The 21439-nt window shown below is 42.9% G+C and overlaps 1 protein-coding gene across 1 annotated transcript in view; it reads right to left on the reverse strand.

Annotated features, from left to right (window-relative positions):
* Positions 1-17588, reverse strand: part of LOC123766249 (thiol S-methyltransferase TMT1A) — a 44256-nt gene extending 26668 nt beyond the window's left edge. The window contains 3 exon segments of the mRNA XM_045755291.2: positions 9076-9206; positions 12445-12480; positions 17310-17588. Of these exon segments, the coding sequence (XP_045611247.2) occupies positions 9076-9206; positions 12445-12480; positions 17310-17389 (247 nt within the window). The 5' untranslated portion in view covers positions 17390-17588.
* Between the last annotated feature and the right edge of the window lie 3851 nt (positions 17589-21439).

Genomic DNA, 21439 nt, shown 5'->3' on the forward strand with positions numbered 1-21439 from the left:
GAACTCCAACTTCTGATCACGCAGTTTTCCCCGCTTTGTGTTTGTCTCCAGGAGCTGATGCTTTGTGCTTGTCCTGGTCGCTTCCGTGGTTATTCCTTTATCTCTACCCCTCCAGCTCTTGCTGGGGCCCATGCCTGTACTGCTCTCTTGATCTGTCTTGATATTCCTTTTGTCCCCCTGCCTTTTAACAGGTAACAGGAGCATCAGGGTGAAGGAAAATCTGCCCATTTGTTTTTCGGGGATCGAACCCCGGTCCCTAGTTCCACGAGTCTAGAGCGCTGTACACTCAGCCACCAGCATTATGTCTGGGTATGATTATGCTCGGTGTAATGAAGGTGATGGTAATGACTGTAGCAATAACGAAGGTATTGGTAATGACAGTTGCAATGACTGTCAACAGTGAATGTGGTGGCAATGACTGTGTCAACAGTGAATGTGGTGGCCATGACTGTGTCAACAGTGAATGTGGTGGCAATGACTGTCAACAGTGAAAGTGTTGGTAATGATTGTAGCAACAGTGAAGGTGGTGGTAATGATTATAGAAACAATGATGGTAGTGGTAATGACTATTTCAACAATGAAGTGATGGTAATGACTAGCAACAGTGAAGGTGGTGGTAATGACTGTTGCAATGATGGTGTCAACTGTGAAGGTGGTGGTAATGACTGTTGCAATGATCGTGGCAACAGTGAAGGTGGTGGTAATGACTGTGACAACAGTGACTGCAGCAACAGTGAAGGTGGTAGTAATGACTGTGGCAACGGTGAAGGTGCTGGCAATGACTGGCAACAGTGAAGGTGGTGGTAATGGACTGTAGAAACAATGAAGGTACTGGTAATAGCCAGAGATAGGGGAACGGGTTAAGGGTTTGCTATCTGGGAGCAGGAATTGGTGATATAGTAAACAACATGAATGATATTATGGCTGGAAATGAGAACAAACCCATTATTTGTATCAGTGCAGGTGGGAATGATGTAAGATGAGTTAGGAGTGAGGCACTAATACAAAGGTTTAAGACAGCCTTAGAATTAGTTAGGAATAAGGAAGGAATCCTGATAATATGTGGCATTCTTCCAAGAAAAGGAGTTGGAAATGAATGGTTGTCGAGGGCACTTGATGTCAGTTGCCGACTGGACACACATTGTAAATCAAATGCAATACCATTCATTGATAACTGGGAACACTTTTATGGAAAAAATGAGATGTATGCTTGGGATGGGGTGCATTTATCTAGGGCTGTGGTTATTGCTGTTGCCAACTCGTTGAAACCTGTGGTTGGAGGGGTTTGTTTGAGTTTAAACTTAATAGATAGTGTAAGGGAATTAATATAAAGAAAGGAGGCAATAAATGTATGTGTTGGTAGGGAAACAAATTGACAAAATGAACAGAGAAGGAGAAGGGCCTCAAAATAACAATACACTTAAGGTATATTAAACGAACAGTAGGAGTCTAATAAACAAAATAAATTATTTAAATGCTCTTCTCTGCACAGAAACAATAGATATTATTGCACTTACCGAAACATGGATGAATGTAGAAAACAGAGAACTATTAGCTGAATATCAAATAAACGGATTTGAACTATTTCACACAGATACAGTAACACCTGTAATTGGTGCAAAACACAGTTGATCGGAGTAAGTCCCTGATAATTTTTGGCTGCAAAGAAAAGATAACATCTAGGTCAGAAAGAGCTGTAGAAGAAGCAAAAGTAGTAGATAAAATTGTTGGCCTCATGGAAGGTCTTACAACCATAGAGAATGTGTGCGACTACAGGAGAATAGGCAGATATGTAAAAGGGAAAGATCGACCTTTGAGGATCTCCCTAAATGGTGCCAACCAGATGGAAGAAGTACTAAGGAATGCTAGAAAATTACAAAGTGATGAGGATGGGAAAGTGTGGTCGTTAAGACGAAATCTTTCAAAAGAAGATAGAGAGAAGCTGAAACTGAACCTCGCCAAGGCAAAACGTTTAAATGAGAGCAGGAATGAAGAAGAAATAAATTTTTTTTTTTCTACAAAGTGATAGGGGTAGGCAGACCAGTAAATTGGTACATAAAGGCAAACCAACAAAATCATTAGAGAGAGGGGGAGTGAAAAATAAGAAGAGGGGGAACAAGTTCCTGAAGATTGCATACACCAACATAGATGGAGTAAGATCAAAGATGCTGGAGTTAAGTGATGTAATACAGCTGCAGACACCAGACATTGTTGCATTTACGGAGACAAAACTTGAAGATGTTATTTAAAATGAGGTCATATTCCCAAGGGGCTACTCAATTTGGAGATGGGACAGAAAAATTAGGAAAGGCGGTGGTGTTGCTGTGCTGGTGAAAGAACACCTAAAGGTGAAGGAAATATTGACTGCTAATCCACAACAAGTTGACATAATAGCACTAGAGATCTGCCATGAGGATGATAAACTAATGATCATAAATGCATATAGTCCACCGCCAAGCAGCACATGGTCAAAGGAGGAGCTAGAAAGTAAGCGAGAAGTTCTTATAACAATAATGAGAGATCATAGTGAGAGCGAATAACGATAGTTCACGACTGTTGATAGTCGGCAACTTCAATTTGAAATCCATAGACTGGGAAGCATATGAAGCTAAAACAGAAGATTTTAGGACCTGTAAATTTGTAGACCTCATCCTGGAAACATTCTTGTATCAACATGTTAAACAAGCAACGAGGATGAGGGAAGGGGACATTCCCTCCATGCTAGATTTGATATTTACCAGGAAGGAGGACGAAATATTTGACATTCAGCACCTTCCTCCCTTGGGTAAAAGTGACCATGTCTTCTTGGGAATAAAGTATGCAATGCGTTATAATCTGGAAGAAAATATGAAGGTTGATGCAATTGAAAAACCTGACATTAGGAGAGGACATTATGGCAACCTTAGAAATTTTTTTAGTGAGTATAATTGGACAGACTTGTTGCTAGGCAAGGAAGTGAATGAGATGTATGTCAAGTTTTGTGAAATATATGATAAAGGCACAAAAAAATTTATACCAAAACAGAGATGCAGAACTAGGAAACAGAATTGGTTCAACAGGAATTGCGAGAGGGCCAGAGACCAAAAGACACAAAAATGGAATCAATACAGGAAGAGGCCAAACCCCCAAACATACCAGCGATACAAAGATGCGAGAAACAACTACACGGCAGTGATTAGAGAGGCAGAAAGAAATTTTGAAAAGCGGATTGCAGACAAATGTAAAACAGAACCAGGTCTATTCTATAAATTCATAAACAACAAATTGCAGGTAAAGGATAATATTCAGAGGTTGAAAATGGGAAATAGATTCACGGAAAATGAAAAGGAAATGTGTGAAACATTAAACGAAAAGTTCCAAAGTGTGTTTGTACAAAATGAAATCATCAGGGATCCAGATACAATAAGAATTCCAGAGAACAACATAAGAGCACATAGAGGTGTCTAGAGACGAAGTGGAAAAAATGCTCAAGGAGCTAAATAAGAACAAAGCAGTTGGTCCAGATGGAGTTTCACCATGGGTTCTGAGAAAATGTGCACTTGAGCTCAGCATTCCACTTCAACTGATTTTTCAGGCATCCCTGTTTACAGGAGTTGTAGCTGATGTGTGGAAAAAGGCTAACATAGTTCCAATCTACAAAAGTGGAAGCAGGAAAGACCCCCTTAATTATAGACCGGTATCATTGACAAGTGTAATAGTCAAAATATTGGAAAAAATAATTAAAACTAAATGGGTAGAACACCTGGAGAGAAATGATATAATATCAGACAGACAGTATGGTTTTCGATCTGGAAGATCCTGTGTATCGAATTTACTCAGTTTCTATGATCGAGCAACAGAGATATTACAGGAAAGAAATGGTTGGGATGACTGCATCTATCTGGACCTAAAAAAGGCTTTCGACAGAGTTCTACATAAGAGGTTGTTCTGGAAACTGGAAAATATTGATGAGGTGACAGGTAAGCTTCTAACATGGATGAAAAATTTTCTGACTGATAGAAAAATGAGGGCAGTGATCAGAGGCAATGTATTGGACTGGAGAAATGTCACAAGTGGAGTACCACAGGGTTCAGTTCTTGCACCAGTGATGTTTATTGTCTACATAAATGATCTACCAGTTGGTATACAGAATTATATGAACATGTTTGCTGATGATGCTAAGATAATAGGAAGGATAAGAAACTTAGATGATTGTCATGCCCTTCAAGATGACCTGGACAAAATAAGTATATGGAGCACCACTTGGCAAATGGAATTTAATGTTAATAAATGCCATGTTATAGAATGTGGAATAGGAGAACATAGACCTCACACAAACTATATATTATGTGAGAAATCTTTAAAAAATTCTGATAAAGAAAGAGATCTAGGGGTTGTTCTAAATAGAAAACTATCACCTGAGGACCACATAAAGAATATTGTGCGAGGAGCCTATGCCACGCTTTCTAACTTCAGAATTGATTTTAAATACATGGATGGCGATATACTAAAGAAATTGTTCACGACTTTAGTTAGGCCAAAGGTAAAGAACTGGATAAGCACCTCCAAAGGATACCTGATCAACCAGGCTGTGACTCATATGTCAGGCTGCGACTCATATGTCAGGCTGCGAGCAGCCGCGTCTAACAGCCTGGTTGATCAGTCCAGCAACCAGGAGGCCTGGTCGACGACCGGGCCGCAGGGACGCTAAGCCCCGGAAGCACCTCAAGGTAAGGTAAGGTAAGGTAAGGCCAAAGCTAGAATATGCAGTGGTTGTGTGGTGCCCATATCTTAAGTAGCACATCAACAAACTGGAAAAGATGCAAAGACATGCTACTAAGTGGCTCCCAGAACTGAAGGGCAAGAGCTACGAGGAGAGGTTAAAGGCATTAAATATGCCAAAACTAGAAGACAGAAGAAAAAGAGGTGATATGATCACTACATACAAAATAGTAACAGGAATTGATAAAATCGATAGGGAAGATTTCCTGAGACCTGGAACTTTAAGAACAAGAGGTCATAGATTTAAACTAGCTAAACACAGATGCCGAAGAAATATAAGAAAATTCACTTTCGCAAACAGAGTGGTAGACGATTGGAACAAGTTAGGTGAGAAGGTAGTATAGGCCAAGACCGTCAGTAGTTTCAAAGTGTTATATGACAGAGTGCTGGGAAGACGGGACACCACGAGCGTAGCTCTCATCCTGTAACAACACTTAGGTAATTACACACGTATGTAGGTCACTACCGAACAGGGTTCCCACTTTTCTTCTGTTAGCTCTGGTCTTCATCTTTCCCAATCTTTCCTTCTTCGTAAACTTGTCCTTGAGTCTCGTCCTTTAGATTTCTGCACTCGTCTTCGACTTCCCTATAACGATCCTTTCTCTCTCTGAACTTCGTTCTGCCCTGGCCCTCTGCGGTTCTACGGTGGCAGGCTCCGATGGTATTCATTATGAGATGCTTCGCCATCTCCCTGTGTGCACGTCTCAGTATTTACTGAGTCTGTATAATCGGATCTGGGAGTCGTCGTCAGTCCTTGAGGACTGGCTCGATGCCGTTGTCCTCCGTGTTCGCAAACCAGGATCTCTGGGAACATCCCCTAAGGACTTTCGCCCTATTGCCCTCACAAGTTGTGTCTGCAAACTTTTTGAACGTATGGTTAACGTTCGTCTGATGTGGTTCCTGGAACACCATCACCTCCTCTCCCCTTCTCAGTTTGGTTTCCGCACGTGCCGCAGCACGACAGATGTCCTGGTGAACTTGGAGGTCTATATTCGTACTGCTTTTGCTGCGAAGACCTCCGTTGTTGCCGTCCTTTTTGACCTGGAAAAGGCTTACGACACCACTTGGCGATATGATATTCTATCCCAGCTTCATTCTTTTGGCCTTTGTGGTCATCTCCCTCTCTTTCTCCGCAGCTTCCTCTCTCGTCATTCCTTTCGGGTGCGGCTTGGTACCGCTCTCTCTGCCTCTTTTCAGCAATACGAAGGTGTGCCCCAGGGTAGTGTTCTGAGCACTACTCTTTTTTCTGGTTGCCCTCAATGGTCTTCTTTCCTCTCTTCCTTCAGGTGTCTTCTCTGCTCTCTATGTTGATGATCTTACCCTTTGCTGTCAGGGTGATGATTCGCCTCTCCTTCAACGCCGGCTTCAACTTGCGATTGATGCCATGTCATCTTGGGCCACCGATCATGGCTTCAAGTTCTCTACTACTAAGACTTGTGCCATGACTTTTACTCGGAAATGGGTTGTTCTTCGTCCCTCTTTGTCACTTTATGGTCATCCCCTTGAGTACAAAGATTCTGCGAAGCTTTTGGGGTTATTCCTTGACACTCGTTTGTCTTGGTCTCCCCATATCTCTTACCTCCGTGTTGAGTGCTCTAAGGCCCTTACCCTCCTTCGGGTATTGTCCCATACTTCTTTGGGGGCGGATAGGCGCACTCTCCTTGCTTTACATTCCTCTCGTCCTGTCTAAGCTCGATTATGGTTGCCCTGCTTACTCGTCTGCTTCTCCTTCTACTCTTCGCCGTCTTGATGCTTTGCACCATACTGGGTTGCGCCTCAGTTCTGGTGCCTTTCGTTCGACTCCCGTCCTTAGCTTGTATGTTGATACTGGCTTCCTGTCTCTCCAGGACCACCGTGATGGCTACTGTCTTCGCTATCCTGCGCAGTCCTTACAGCATCCTTCCTCTCGCCTCTGTCGTGCTTTAACTTTTACCCCTCTTGCGGTTCCTGTTCCTCTTCACCACCTCCCTCTTTCTGTCCGGTTATCTCGCTTACAGGATTCTCTTTCCGTTTGTATTTCTAATGTTTCTCCTCATGTTGTTCCTTCTTTGCCCCCGTGAAGCGTCCTCCCTTCTGCAGTTTTGTACGTCCTTGACCTGCATCACTAAAGCTTTTACCCCTCCTACGGTTCTAAACCACCTTTTCCTTGAGCACTTTTTTTCTCACTCCCGCTCCGTTTCTGTCTTCACCGATGGGTCTAAGTCTGCGGAAGGTGTTGGCTACTCTGTTGTTTTTCCTGATCGCACTTAAATGTGTCGCTTACCTCCGGAGACTAGCATCTTCACAGCGGAGCTTTATGCTCTTCGTCTCCTGCTTTCTTGTTGTCAGTCTTCCTTTGTAGTTGTTGTCGACTCTCGTAGTGCCCTCATGGCTCTCGGGTCCTTTAATCCGGTTCATCCAGTAGTTGTCGAGATCCAGTATTGGCTGTTTATTGTTCACAGTAAATTTAAATCGGTTGAGTTTTGTTGGGTTCCCAGCCATATTGGTGTGTCTTTAAATGAGCGTGCGGATGCTGCCGCCAAGGAAGCTGTCCACTCTTGTCCCATCTCTCGTAAAGGCATTCCATATTCCGACTTTTACCCGGTTATCCATTCCTCCATCCTTACCCGTTGGCAGGCTTCTTGGTCGTCTGTTACTGGTAACAAACTACGTACTCTTAAATGTTGTGTTTCCTTGTGGCCGTCCTACCACCGTAACCGGCGATGGGAAACGGCTCTGGCGAGGTTGCATATTGGCCATACTCGCTTAACCCATGGTCACTTGATGGAGCGCTGCCCTGCTCCTTATTGTCCTAATTGCATTGTCCCTCTTACAGTCGTGCATGTCCTTGAATGTCCTGACTTCCAGGACGAGCGTGTGTCTTGCTTTCTAACCACCCCTCGCGGTCACCTGTCCCTCAATAGAATTCTTGGTGACTCGGATACTTTTGCTGTCGTTCGCCTTATGCGTTTTTGTTCTCGTATTGGCATTCTTGGTGATATTTAGCGCCCTCTGATTATTCCGCACATTTGATGGTGCTACATAGCCTTCCCGGTTTGGTGCCTTCTTTTGATAATTACTTACTTTGTTATGCAAGACCCTTGGGAATCTCTGCCAGCAGACTTTAAGATTATAGTTCTTGAAGGAAAAAAGAACCAGACAAATCCTCATCTGCTACGTAATATTGCACAGATGCATATAGAAACAAACTTGGCATCTGACAGCTTCACTTACTTCACAGATGGATTAGTAGACAAGCAGGGACAAGAAATTGGAGCTGCAGTTAAAGCAGGAAACTCTGTAAATAGTTGGAGAGACTCAATTGGGTGTTCGACTTTACAGAGATGCTAGCCATTCAAAAGGCTTTGGAACATGTTCTTGCTGAACACAGACAACATGTTATCATACATACAGATTCAAGAACTGCCATTGAAACCTTGCAACAAGAACACACATGTGATAACATCCATCTGATCACAAATGTCATATCATTAATGCAAACACTCAAACGACAAGGCTGATGGGTACTTATCAATTGGGTGCCAAGTTATGTGGGAATAATAGGAAATAACATTGCAAACGAAGCAGCAAAACTTGCAACTAAGAGAAGAAATGTGGACATTTACATACCACAGAGTCTATCACAGATTAAGAAAGTAATTAGAAACAGAGCAATGCAAAAGATGTACAGTGACCACAACACAGCAGTTGCAACATCAGGATCTGCGAGTTGGTACAAGAATTCAACCAACTACGAACCACTTAGTTTGATGAAAGGTAGCAGCAGAACAACAGAAGTACTTACATCGCATCAGGCTTGGATACCCATGTGCATGGGAAATAGGCTTACAGGTTCCAGAAGATGAGAGGAAATGTCAGCACTGCGGAGAAATGCCCGACAGACCACTGGAACATTATCTAACACAGTGCAGAGTTACAAACCCATTAAGATTTCAACTTAGATTCAACAGAGCAGATAATGTTAAACACGTGGGACAAAATACTCATACTCCGCCCAAGTAAAACAGAAACAAGCAACACTTACTGGCCCAGTCAGAGGCTTAGGGCCCGCGCAGGAATATCCCTGCAAAAAAAAAAAAAAAAAAAGTTTGTCCTGGGAAAAGAAGCTTCATTGCACGACCATATGCAATAGTTGAGAAAGCTTCACCAATCAAAACTAGCCTAATAAGTGTGCCCGAAAACAAAGCAGCAAACAAAAAAATATAGGTATATTCATGAGATTTCTGGTAATGAAGAGATCGATTAATAATAGTCATAAAATACAAACTAAGAAAAATTGACGCAACCATCAGTAGGGCAGCTGTTTATACTCACCTGTACCGACGCCAATTTCGAGGATCTTGATAGCATTATGCTTCCTGAGCTCTGGGTCGTGGGACACCACCGTTCCAAGGGTGGAGAACACGTCCTTCTTCATCGTCTCTATCCTGACGTCCATGTCCTGGCTGAAGTACCATTGAGTGAGTTAAGTGGGCCATCACAGGACCAAGGGTAAGTTGACCCACAAACTAAAATCCCCAAAACTCAATTTAATTTTAAAAATTGTTCTTTCAGGGACTGTATCCTACTTGCTCTGGTACTTTCTCTCATCCTCGTATCAGACATATACAAGGATACAAACTATTGTACTGTATCATTTGCAGATGATTCTAGGATTTTCCACTGAGTATGCTAACATGCAGACACTCTTAACTCTGTATTAGACTCATGTCAGGATCCAGGTTTAGTCATCTCAGCAGAGAAAACAAATATACTAAATTGGCGTCCACCCAGGCAGGGAGCTGTTGGCAAGATGCAGCGATGATGGCTCCCAACTTAACTACGCAAACAGATTCAATTACCTTGGGGTCCTGTTGTGATCAGACTCTGTCATCCGTATAAAGAGAGACTCGGAACTTTCAAGGCTGTTGCGGGTTATCACTCGGGCTATGGTGCCAATGTCAGAATTCTCAAAAGAATATAACTTGAGGCTTGAAAAATAGCAGAACGAAGCCTTGAGAATAATCCTTTGGTGCCCTCGTACCACAAATATACTTAACATGAAAACGGAACTTAATACTCCGAGCAACATTGATCGCGATACTGAAATTAACTGTCAAATTGGTATGAAAATGCTTAGGCTAACTCATCCTTACCCTTGTCAGAAACCCTCCACGAGAATTTCTTTATTGAAGGTCAACATTGTTCCAAATGGACAACTAAAATTGGAACTGAACTCAGAATGTATCTAATTTCTAATTTGTACCAAAAAAGACAACGGCACTTTCCTGCACCGTTGGAGATTACACCCTTTCCAGTTTTAATCCCTCCCATTCCACACAAGAAGCAAATTAAAGATCAACCCAAGCTTCGCCTTGAGGCAAAGCTCAACGCCTTAAGCCATATTAATGCTCTGTCCTGTACAGAGCATTCTCTTTCTCAAACCATATACACTTTCTCAAACCTATACCGCCCCACGGTTCAGCTAGAAGTGTAGTTATCCTGACAACAGGTGGTGATTTATATTTTGAATGGGGCCTCTACCCTTCAAATCGAACTATTTGCCTTACTTCTTGCACTGAAATGTGTACAAGCCTCCAAACTTCATACATTTAAAGTTAGTGACTTTTTATCATCCTTAATAGCTAAATGAATTGTGGGATTCTGTCCCTGAGCCCATTATGTGCCTCTGTAACACTTTTCACTACCGCTCACAAGATGGGTATGGGGTGCATAATAAATGAACAAAACTAACTTAATTGCCCTCAACTCTTTAAGACATAATTGTAACATGCTCGTGTCTGAAGCTAAACAAATAAAAGAAAATACTGTAATATTAATTTTACTATTAATAAAATTGATAGTAATAGAGTCCATTTCATGTGGTTCCATTTTATAATGGCCTCCGAAGGTATGATAAGAGGTGATGAGTTAGCCAAAGCATCTGCCTTCAGAGGAGTTGATTATAACCTTGGATTGCCTATTTTTGGATAGGGTGATTGATATGCCAGGGAAAAAATATTTTTCATTTGTATTGTTTAAATAATAGTAAATTGTACACCGTAAATATATAGTGCGCCTGTAGGAAGTCTGAGAGCAATATTGCGCTAAGAACATAAACAAAACCTTGTAGTTATTAGGCAAAGTAAAATCGACACTAGTATTTCCCTCTATCAACATTCTACCATGTAAGAAGTCCACGTATCTATGGATCATCCAATAAAGTCAGCAGATTCCTTTATGTTACTGCTGCTCGGCTTAGACTAGGCTGTAAGTATCTGGGAATTTTCCTTATCTGCTGATGTAGACCTAAGCAAATGTAAACTGTCAGCAAAATTATTTGCACACCCACCGTTACTAAGTGATAGAGTGCAAAAAGATATGTAAATTTAGAAGAAATTATATAACAAATGTTCAAAAATATTTTAAATAATCAGACACGACCTATATAAAGCAAGATCTCAATGCCATATGCCTGTTTCTCTAGGCGTTTTACCTTGTTGATTAGTTTGAGCGAGTAGCACACCTGCCCTAGCCTAGCGGCACACATGCCATGTTATGGAATGTGGAATAGGAGAACATAGACCCCACACAACGTAAAAATTCTTCAGAATTACTTTTAAATACATGGATGGCGATATACTAAAGAAATTGTTCACGACTTTTGTTAGGCCAAAGCTAGAATATGCAGCGATTGTGTGGTGGCCATATCTTAAGAAGCACATCAACAAACTGGAAAAGGTGCTAAGACATGCTACTAAGTGGCTCCCAGAACTGAAGGGCAAGAGCTACGAGGAGAGGTTAGAGGCATTAAATATGCCAAAACTAGAAGACAGAAGAAAAAGAGGTGATATGATCACTACATACAAAATAGTAACAGGAATTGATAAAATCGATAGGGAAGATTTCCTGAGACCTGGAACTTTAAGAACAAGAGGTCATAGATTTAAACTAGCTAAACACAGATGCCGAAGAAATATAAGAAAATTCACTTTCGCAAACAGAGTGGTAGACGATTGGAACAAGTTAGGTGAGAAAGTAGTATAGGCCAAGACCGTCAGTAGTTTCAAAGCGTTATATGACAGAGTGCTGGGAAGACGGGAAACCACGAGCGTAGCTCTCATCCTGTAACAACACTTAGGTAATTACACACGTACGTACGTACGTGGTTCAATCTCTGACAGTCGGGTGAAACTGAAAAACTTGATCGGGGGTAACTGCCCTCGTCGAATTTGGTAGCAATAAGTAGCATTTTTCATTATGCTGGAAACCTGCACCAACGGTGTGATGATGCCATTACATTGATGATAGACTATCAGCGCAAGAATTATGCAAATGATTCACGGAATCTTACATTTGTAAAGCTTAAGAATCCTGAAGAGTTCAACGCACAACCAGATGATGAAGTTACAAAGTTGCCTAAAACTGGTTTTGTTAAAGATAAAGTTTTCCTGAACAATTATTTACTAGTATGGCTCATGCACTAGATCATGCTCCATATCACTCGCCTTAAATGTATGTATGTAAGTATTCAGTAATTGGTGCCTACTTGCCCCAAATTGTGGATTTATATTGATGAACTAAAAACTTATATTGCTACCATAGATATCTGAATGATAGGTCTACATGTTCAAACAGTAAAAATCAATAAATATCCAAATTGTGTTTGCCATATAACATTAACAAAAAAGCAGGTCCACGTACCTTACTCTACGGTAGTTCATGAACGCTGCGAAGTACCTGCGGGAGGCCAGAAGTGGTGGGTGGCGGTATAGCTGCAAGAAGGAGGGGTCACACACAGGAAGAAGGGGAGTAAGGAGAGAGGAACGCAAGGGAGGAGCGGAGAAACGAGTCGGGAAGGCGGTGAGGAGAGAGGGAGAGCGAAATTCAGATATAGATAGAGAGGGGAAGGGAGGGAGGTAGACACAAGCTCAGACATTGACACAAACAAGCAGGGTGGGTCGAGGGTGCATAAGTATTCCTAAGCATTCCCAACCTCATTGCCCAACCACTTGGACTGGACGGTAGACCGAAAGTCTCACTTGTTCAGTCCCTGACCGTCCAAGTTGTTAGGCACCATTTCTTTCCCCATTCCCCATCGTGTTACATCTGACCTTTTGGTCACTAATCGCTATCCACAACCCTTCCGAGTGCTATATAGTAGTAATGGCTTGGTGCGTTCTCCCGATAGTTCCGCTTCCCTTCCCGACTTTATTACGCGCACACAACTGCAGTCAACCCTTGGTTACCTGAATTTACCTGAGGGACAGGAAGCCGGCGGCTAGTCAAAGATCCCCCCATTTGCCCTGATCTTTTCGAGCTGTATTTTAAAACCCAGCAGAGTTTGGGCGTTTACGGCTTCGGTGGGTAGGCGGTTCCACGGGTTTACAACCCGGTGGGTGAAAAAGCATCTCCTGTTTTCTGTCCTACAGTGTGGTTTGTTGAGCTTGAACCCATTGCTCCTCCTTCGTGTTACATCTGACCTTTTGTTCAGTATTTTAAAGGTGTCGATGGGATTCGCCCTGTCATGCCTGGTTTGCAATGTTGTTAGCCCTGTGGCCCTCGACCGTTCCTGATATGTGAGATGCTTAAGCTCAGGTATGATTTTTGTTGCTCGGTGTTGCACCTTCTCCAGAGCAGCTTTCTGAAGATGAGGTCTCCTATGCCTGGATGCAATAATCCAGGTGGGGGCGCACCAGAGACTTATATAAATAAACGACTACTTTATTTCCTTGAAGGTAAAGGTATGCTTGATTTTGGCTTGGTTAGAACAACCCTGTTAGACTAACACCTCCGTGATGACTTTTGGGCCCAAAATAGCTACTTTTTTCTTTTATCTCGTGTGATACCTTACCAATTTTTTTGATGGCACACTATATAATTCTTTTTGTCGGGGACAGACATCATGTATATAATTATATATATCCATTTAAGTCATGAAAAAAATTAACACTTGATGAATAATATGAGTGTCTGACCACAAAGTAAAATGAGACAGGAAATCCCTCAAGTCCTTTCGTAGTAATCAATCCATTAGAAGGGTAAATATTACAATGATTGATTGATTGATGAAAATTAAGCCACCCAAGAGGTGGCACAGGCATACAGGCATGAATAGCCCGTAAGTGGTAGAATTTTTGAGTGAATGAATCTTTGGTCGTGAAAGGATATACTGCGTGCTGAGTTCGCTTTAAAATCGTCAGTCCTTACTGTGTGGCTAATAGCGCAGGGGAGGATACTGCTTGACAGTATTGATGAGGGTGTCCAGCTACTGGACACCTTTTTTGACTAGAAGAGTGGCAGAGTTGATGGCTTCAGGGTGGTTACTGGAAGATTCATGGACTCTTAAAGCTCTTCTAAGGTCGATGGTTGCTTCACATTCCAGGAGATAGTGAAGTAGCGGCTTTTCTGGGATCGTTTGGCAGAAGATGCATTCCCAATCTCTGGGTTCACCAATTTCCCATTTGCATCTGTAACCTAGACGTAGTCTAAATAACCGAACTGCTATTTCCCTGTGGATTTCCCCGTAAATATCCTTTTGGGATATTTAACCTAGATTAATTAACTTAGTCATCCTACGCTGGACACGTTCAAGTGAATTTATATCAATCTTATATCTTGAGGCCACCAAGTTGGACAAACTTGGTGGCCTCAAGATATAAGATTGATATAAATTCACTTGAACGTGTCCAGCGTAGGATGACTAAGTTAATTCCCCAAATTAGAAATCTTTCATATGAAGAAAGATTAACAAAGCTTAAGTTGCATTCACTGGAAAGGCGAAGAGTTAGGGGTGACATGATAGAGGTTTACAAGTGGGTGAATGGACATAACAAAGGGGATATTAATAGGGTATTAAAAGTATCAACACAAGACAGAACACGAAACAATGGGTATAAATTGGATAAGTTTAGATTTAGGAAAGACTTGGGTAAATACTGGTTCAGTAACAGGGTTGTTGATTTGTGGAACCAATTGCCGCGTAACGTGGTGGAGGTGGGGTCCCTCGATTGTTTCAAGTGCGGGTTGGACAAGTATATGAGTGGGATTGGGTGGTTATAGATAGGAGCTGCCTCGTATGGGCCAATAGGCCTTCTGCAGTTACCTTTGTTCTTATGTTCTTATGGCAAACAGCTTAGTTTGGATTGATAATACTGGTCTTCTCAGTCTCCAATATGTCTGTTCACTGTCCGTGCAAAGAGCAGCGCCAGCACGCTCATATTCTGTGTCCACCGATCCGTCTGTGAAAATGTGGGTGCCTCCTGCTACTGCAATTCTATACATTTACTTTTTTATGATGCGCCTTAGGATTGTTGGATCCGAGGCAGCCCTTTTCATCGGAAGAACTCTATTACTCTTTTGAAGGTAGGTTTCTCCCACAGTGGGGAACAAGTGTAGTTTGGGTGTGGATGATCACCTCCTCTATCAAGAATCATGTTTTTTTAATTGTAGTCTGTTTAGGACTTCTCCCGCTCTGGCAGGCCAAGAGTTTCCGTTGTTTCGGCCAAGTCCAATCACCAAGGCCTGTCGTACTGGGACTGGATAAGGGGAATCAGTTATATTACTGATAATTGTAGCTGTTATTTGAGATATTCTTTCTTGAAGAGAGGGCAAACCCTTTTCCGGTTTTAGAGTTTCAAGCCTGGTCCACATAGGGGCTCACAGGGCAGCTCTCACAGCATTGTTTTGTGCAACTTCAAGCTTTTTCCGCTGTTATTGTGGTAGGTTTGTGAGTGCAGGTGCTGCATAGTCGATCACCGATCTTACTGCCTGTACATAATATGTGTGAAGGACTTGCAGATTGGCTCCTCCGGAGAGGAAGGTTAGCGATCTGAGGATTGCAGTCCGGGCCGCAGTTCTCTCTCTCAACTAAGTGACCTCAGCAACCAAATTGACGTGTGTCCAGGATTAATCCTAGATACTGATAAGTGTCCACCCATTCAATTGGTTGACAATGTACTTTGAGTTTGTTGTTGGGCTTCCCTATATTTATGGGCATGGCTTTTGTCTTGGTGGGGGTTGACTTATATCAATCTGCTTTGCCTCTTCACTGATGCAGTCTAAGCATTTGGGTGCAAGGAGCGCTTCTTCTCTTCCTTTTATGATAATGACAAAGTCGTCCGCATAATTTAACAGCCAGTAGTGTCGGGGTTTCAGCCTCATTATTCTTTCCATTAAACCGTTGAAAAGAGCAATCTCGCCCTCAGGCTGAGAATGCCCCCTAAACTTACAGTGTACCATTTTCTTGTATTTTGTATTCAAAGACTGTATCATGAAGTTTCACTCTTGCTTCTTTGTTTATGAGACAGTTTTTGGTCGAGGAGAGCAGGTTGCCTTTGACCTCTTTGTCGATGATGCAGCAGAGAATAGCTGGGGTGCTAGCCAGTTCTAAGGCTTCCTCGAGGTCCAGGAATATCAGTATTCCTGGTAATATTAGAATTCAGTGATAGGGGTGGGGGGAGATATACAAGTGAGGTGAACATCAGAACAAGATGAAACCGTAGAAGGCCCATTGACCAATGCATGTTAGTTCCAGGAAGCAACAATACTGATATAACTGTGTATTAATGATCTTACTCAACTAGTTTTTTTATTTGGAAGACTGGAAGAGTTAGAGGAGACACGAGTACCACATACAAAATTCTCAAGGGAATTGACAAGGTAGATAAAGACATAATTTAACAGGGATGGTTCTCACACAAAAGGGAACAGATGAAAATTGAGTATCCAAATGAGTCACAGAGACGTCAGAAGGATTTTTCCCACAACGCAGTGTACTAACCACTATACGATCACGGCCAGAGAAGGAATGTTTTCAGTGTCATAGAAGTTAATACATGGAATGCATTAGGAAGTGATGTGGTGGAAGCAGACTCCATACACAGTTTAAAATGTGATAGAGCCCAGTAGGCTCAGGAACCTGTTCACAAGTTGATTGACAGTTGAGAGGCAGGGGCAAAGAGCCGGAGCTCAACCCCCGCAAGCACAATTAAGTGAGTGCCAAGTCAACTCACATATCAGGAACGTTGAGGGCCACAGGGCTAACAACACTGCAAACCAGGCATGACAGAGCTGATCTTATTAAAACTTAAAATATTGAAGTTGAGGATGTTGATCCGGACAATTTCTTCTAAAGGTCAGATGTAACACAAACAAGGAGCAACGGTTTCAAGCTCAATAAACCAGAATGTAGGACTGCGAACAGATGCTTCTTCACCCACAGGGTTATGAACACATGGAACCGCCTACCCGCCGAAGCCGTAAATGCCAAAAAACTTTTAACATTTAAAGTACAGCTGGAAAAGATCATCACGGCAAATGGGGGGGGGGGGGCATTCGACAAGCCGCCGGCTTCCTGTCCCTCGTCGCGGCCACAAGTGTTAGTGGCTCTCAGGTAAACTCAGAGTACAACAGTTGCCTTGACTCTTGGGCACCTATTTACTACTAGGTGAACAGAGCCAGTAGGTGAAAAGCAATGTGGCCGACCATTTCTCTCCTGTCCGGGATTGGAACTGATCTATCAGGAAGAGATCAAGAACATCCCATACTCGTCAAGATGGAGAACTAACCTACGTCTGAAGTCTGACCAGCATTTCTTAAGTACCCAGATTATCACCCCAACAAATAAAACTGTCACTAAGTCGCTCATTATTCAAGTTTTCTTTTGGACTAAGTCCTAAACTCCAATGAAGTGCTTAGGACGTGAGATGTCACGTAAATTTATCTGCTAGCACGTGTGTCTTTACACTATCTTGTACACTTTTTCGGTTAAAGAGTAACGTTCGCTTCGGTGTCCCAGCCAGCACTGAGGGTGTGTTGCCAGGTCTAGCCCAGTGCTTGGCTTAAATATGCCTATCCAGCCAATCAGACACCGTTATCTCCAATGCTCCTCCCCCAACAACCAAAACAAACACACACACACACACACACACACACACACACACACACACACACACACACACACACACACACACACACACACACACACACACACACACACACACACACAGGGCGACAGGCAAGAGGCACTGAACTACAGGCCAGTGTCCTTGACTTGTATACCATGTAAGGTGATGGAGAAGATCGTGAGAAAAAACCTGGTAACACATCTGGAGAGAAGGGACTTCGTGACAAATCGCCAACATGGGTTCAGGGAGGGTAAATCTTGCTTGACTGGCGTAATAGAATTCTACGACCAGGTGACAAAGATTAAGCAAGAAAGAGAGGGCTGGGCGGACTGCATTTTCTTGGATTGTCGGAAAGCCTTTGACACAGTACCGCATAAATCAAATCAAATCAAATGTTTATTTAGGTAAGGTACATACATACAAGAGATTTTACAAAGAGTGATGGATTTATAGATAGGGCTAGTACATACAATGCCTAAAGCCACTATTACGCAAAGCGTTTCGGGCATGAAAAACTTAAATGACTAAAGCTTAATACTAATTGAGCATAAAGAGTAAAATGAAAACATGGAATGAAAACATAGCTGAAAAAGCAGCACAAATACAATTCTGTCGACAAACAGCGCTCTTAAAAAAAACAGACATTGGTTGACAATAGAGGGGCAAGGTAAGTTACAGGGAATTTATTAGGTATAGCTTCGTTTTTATCTTAAACTGGTTGAGAGAGGTACAGTCTTTAACATGGTTGGGAAGGTCATTCCACAATCTGGGTCCCTTGATTTGTAGAGCATTTCTACTTTGATTAAGTCGTACTCTAGGAATATCAAAACTGTATTTATTTCTGGTGTGGTGCTCATGGGTTCTGTTACAACCTTCTATGAAGCTTTTGAGGTCAGGATTGGCATTACAGTTTAGCGTTTTATATATGTATAATACACATGAGAGAATACATAATATACATATTCATACACATGAATAATACACATACGAGGCTGGTACATAAGCTGGAGAGACAGGCAGGTGTAGCTGGTAAGGTGCTCCAGTGGATAAGGGAGTACCTAAGCAATAGGAAGCAGAGAGTTACGGTGAGGGGTGAAACCTCCGAGTGGCGTGAAGTCACAAGTGGAGTCCCACAGGGCTCTGTACTCGGTCCTATCTTGTTTCTGATATATGTAAATGATCTCTCGGAGGGTATCGATTCATTTCCCTCAATGTTTGCGGACGATGCCAAAATTATGAGAAGGATTAAGACAGAACAGGACTGTTTGAGGCTTCAAGAAGACCTAGACAAGCTGAAGGAATGGTCGAACAAATGGTTGTTAGAGTTTAACCCAACCAAATGTAATGAAGATAGGTGTAGGGAGCAGGAGGCCAGATACAAGTTATCATCTGGGAGAGGAAATTCTTCAGGAGTCAGAGAAAGAAAAAGACTTGGGGGTTGATATCACGCCAGACCTGTCTCCTGTAGCACATATCAAGAGGATAACATCAGCGGCATATGCCAGGCTGGCCAACATACGAACGGCATTCAGAAACTTGTGTAAAGAATCATTCAGAACTTTGTATACCACATATGTCAGGCCAATCCTGGAGTATGCAGCCCCAGCATGGAGTCTATATCTAGTCAAGGATAAGACTAAACTGGAAAAGGTTCAAAGGTTTGCCACCAGACTAGTACCCGAGCTGAGAGGTATGAGCTACGAGGAGAGACTACGGGATAAACCTCACTTCGCTGGAAGACAGAAGAGTTAGGGGGGACATGATCACCACATTCAAGATTCTGAAGGGAATTGATAAAGATAAAGACAGGCTATTTAACACAAGGGGCACACGCACAAGGGGACACAAGTGGAAACTGAGTGCCCAAATGAGCCACAGAGATATTAGAAAGAACTTTTTAGTGTCAGAGTGGTTGACAAATGGAATGCATTAGGAAGTGATGTGGTGGAGGCTGACTCCATACACAGTTTCAGGTGTAGATATGATAGAGCCCAATAGGCTCAGGAATCTGTACACCTGTTGATTGACGGTTGAGAGGCGGGACCAAAGAGCCAGAGCTCAACCCCCACAAACACAACTAGGTGAGTACACACACACACACAAATGCTTTACGACCTGTGGGACCAAAATTGGAATATGGTGCGGTTGTAAGGTGCCATTTATCTTAAAAAGCACATTAGTAAACTGGAAAAAGATGCAGAAACATGATATTAAATGTTTTTTGGAACTGAAAAACATGAGCTTCGAGGAGAGGTTATGGTGTTAAATATGCTAAAGCTAAAAGGTAGAAGACTGTATAATGTACAATACAAATATGCAAAGCTAAAGATCAGGAGAGGGCAGGTGATCTGGATAGTAGTAGTAGGAGGAGGAGAGGACATAGTCCTTCACCCAACCAGGCCAAACTAAATCTTTATATCTCAGATGACAAACAGGTGCAGAACCAAAGCGACAATGTACAGAACAGGAATGTGCTAAATGCATGAATAATCTCTGATCCCCCCAGGAGCAACGTCAGGAGTTTAAATTGTTTCTACGCAAATGCCAGATGTAAATAAATTGGACTCATTATGTGCTATGCTGAGGCTGAAAATACCGACATCATTGGCATCAGAGAAACATGGGGATGAGAGGACATAATAGAAGGGGAATTTCATCTCTCGGCTTTACCACCCAACTTTCAGAATGGACCTCCTCCATGGTAAGGGGCTCACATACATTTCCTTGGGACCGGTGAGGGTTGCCTTTGCCCCCCTCTCTTGCCCCTTTTTGGGTGTTGTACGTGCAGATGGGCACCATGTAGGGACCTTGTGAATCATTGAAGTGCAGTTTCTCTATGCCCCATGTTGTGGGGCCTCAGGTCACTCTAAGACAGAGCGCTCTTCTTCTCAGGTTCACTGCCTCAATTGCGGTGGCGCCCATCCTACCTTCTCCCGCGCGTGTATATACTACAAATTTAAGAAAGCCATCCTCAATTTGAATCACCTCGATCATTTGCCTTTTCCTGAGGCGAGACACCAAGTCCACGGTCTCTCCTTTTTCACTAGCATATCATATGCTCGTGTGTTGCACTCCACCTCTCCTCGTCCTTCCCTCCTTTCTCACTCTCACAACTGTTTCCAGGCCTTAGAACCAGACACGCCCACTGTCTCCTCCCCTGTTCCATTACATTCTGAACCACAGAGTCTTCCTCCTGGTTCTCCATCTGGTGTTTCCCTTCTTTCTTCCCAGTCTACCATGTCTCCTGTGTCTTCTTTCCCACCTCCCCCCGATCCTTCTTCCCAGCCCTTTTCCCTGTCTCTTGGCCCTCCATGCTACCTGTTTGTTGAGGCTGTTGTCCATCATCCTCCCAGCAATCTTCATGTTGTTCATTCCCGTTCTCCTTCTCTTGTTGAGACAATAGGGGTTGTCGCCCAGTACGTTGTTGCTGGCACACCTGTCTCTTAAAGTTAGAAATGTAAGCCTGGCTTCTCTCCTTCCTTTCCGGCAGACAAGAAGTCATCGCTTTCTTCCCCACCCTCTACCTTCGGCTCTATCACTGCATCCCCTCCCATTTCGGTGGTCGGGCCCCCAGTCCCGAGTCCAGCTATTCAGGTTCCTTTAGTCCTCGATTGTCTCGGTTGCCCTTGCTGAGGTGCACTTCCTTGTTTCTGCCCCCTTCCCCCTGCCTCCTTTGATTGCCCCTCTCCATTGCCTCCTGCTCCGGACCCTGTCCGTCCGTCTCTGGTCCGTTCTCCTGCTCCCTTAACTCCTTCATCCTGCTAAATTTACCCATGCCCCCAAACCCTGAT

Source organism: Procambarus clarkii, chromosome 9, assembly GCF_040958095.1.
Source record: "Procambarus clarkii isolate CNS0578487 chromosome 9, FALCON_Pclarkii_2.0, whole genome shotgun sequence".
Lineage (NCBI taxonomy): Eukaryota > Metazoa > Arthropoda > Malacostraca > Decapoda > Cambaridae > Procambarus > Procambarus clarkii.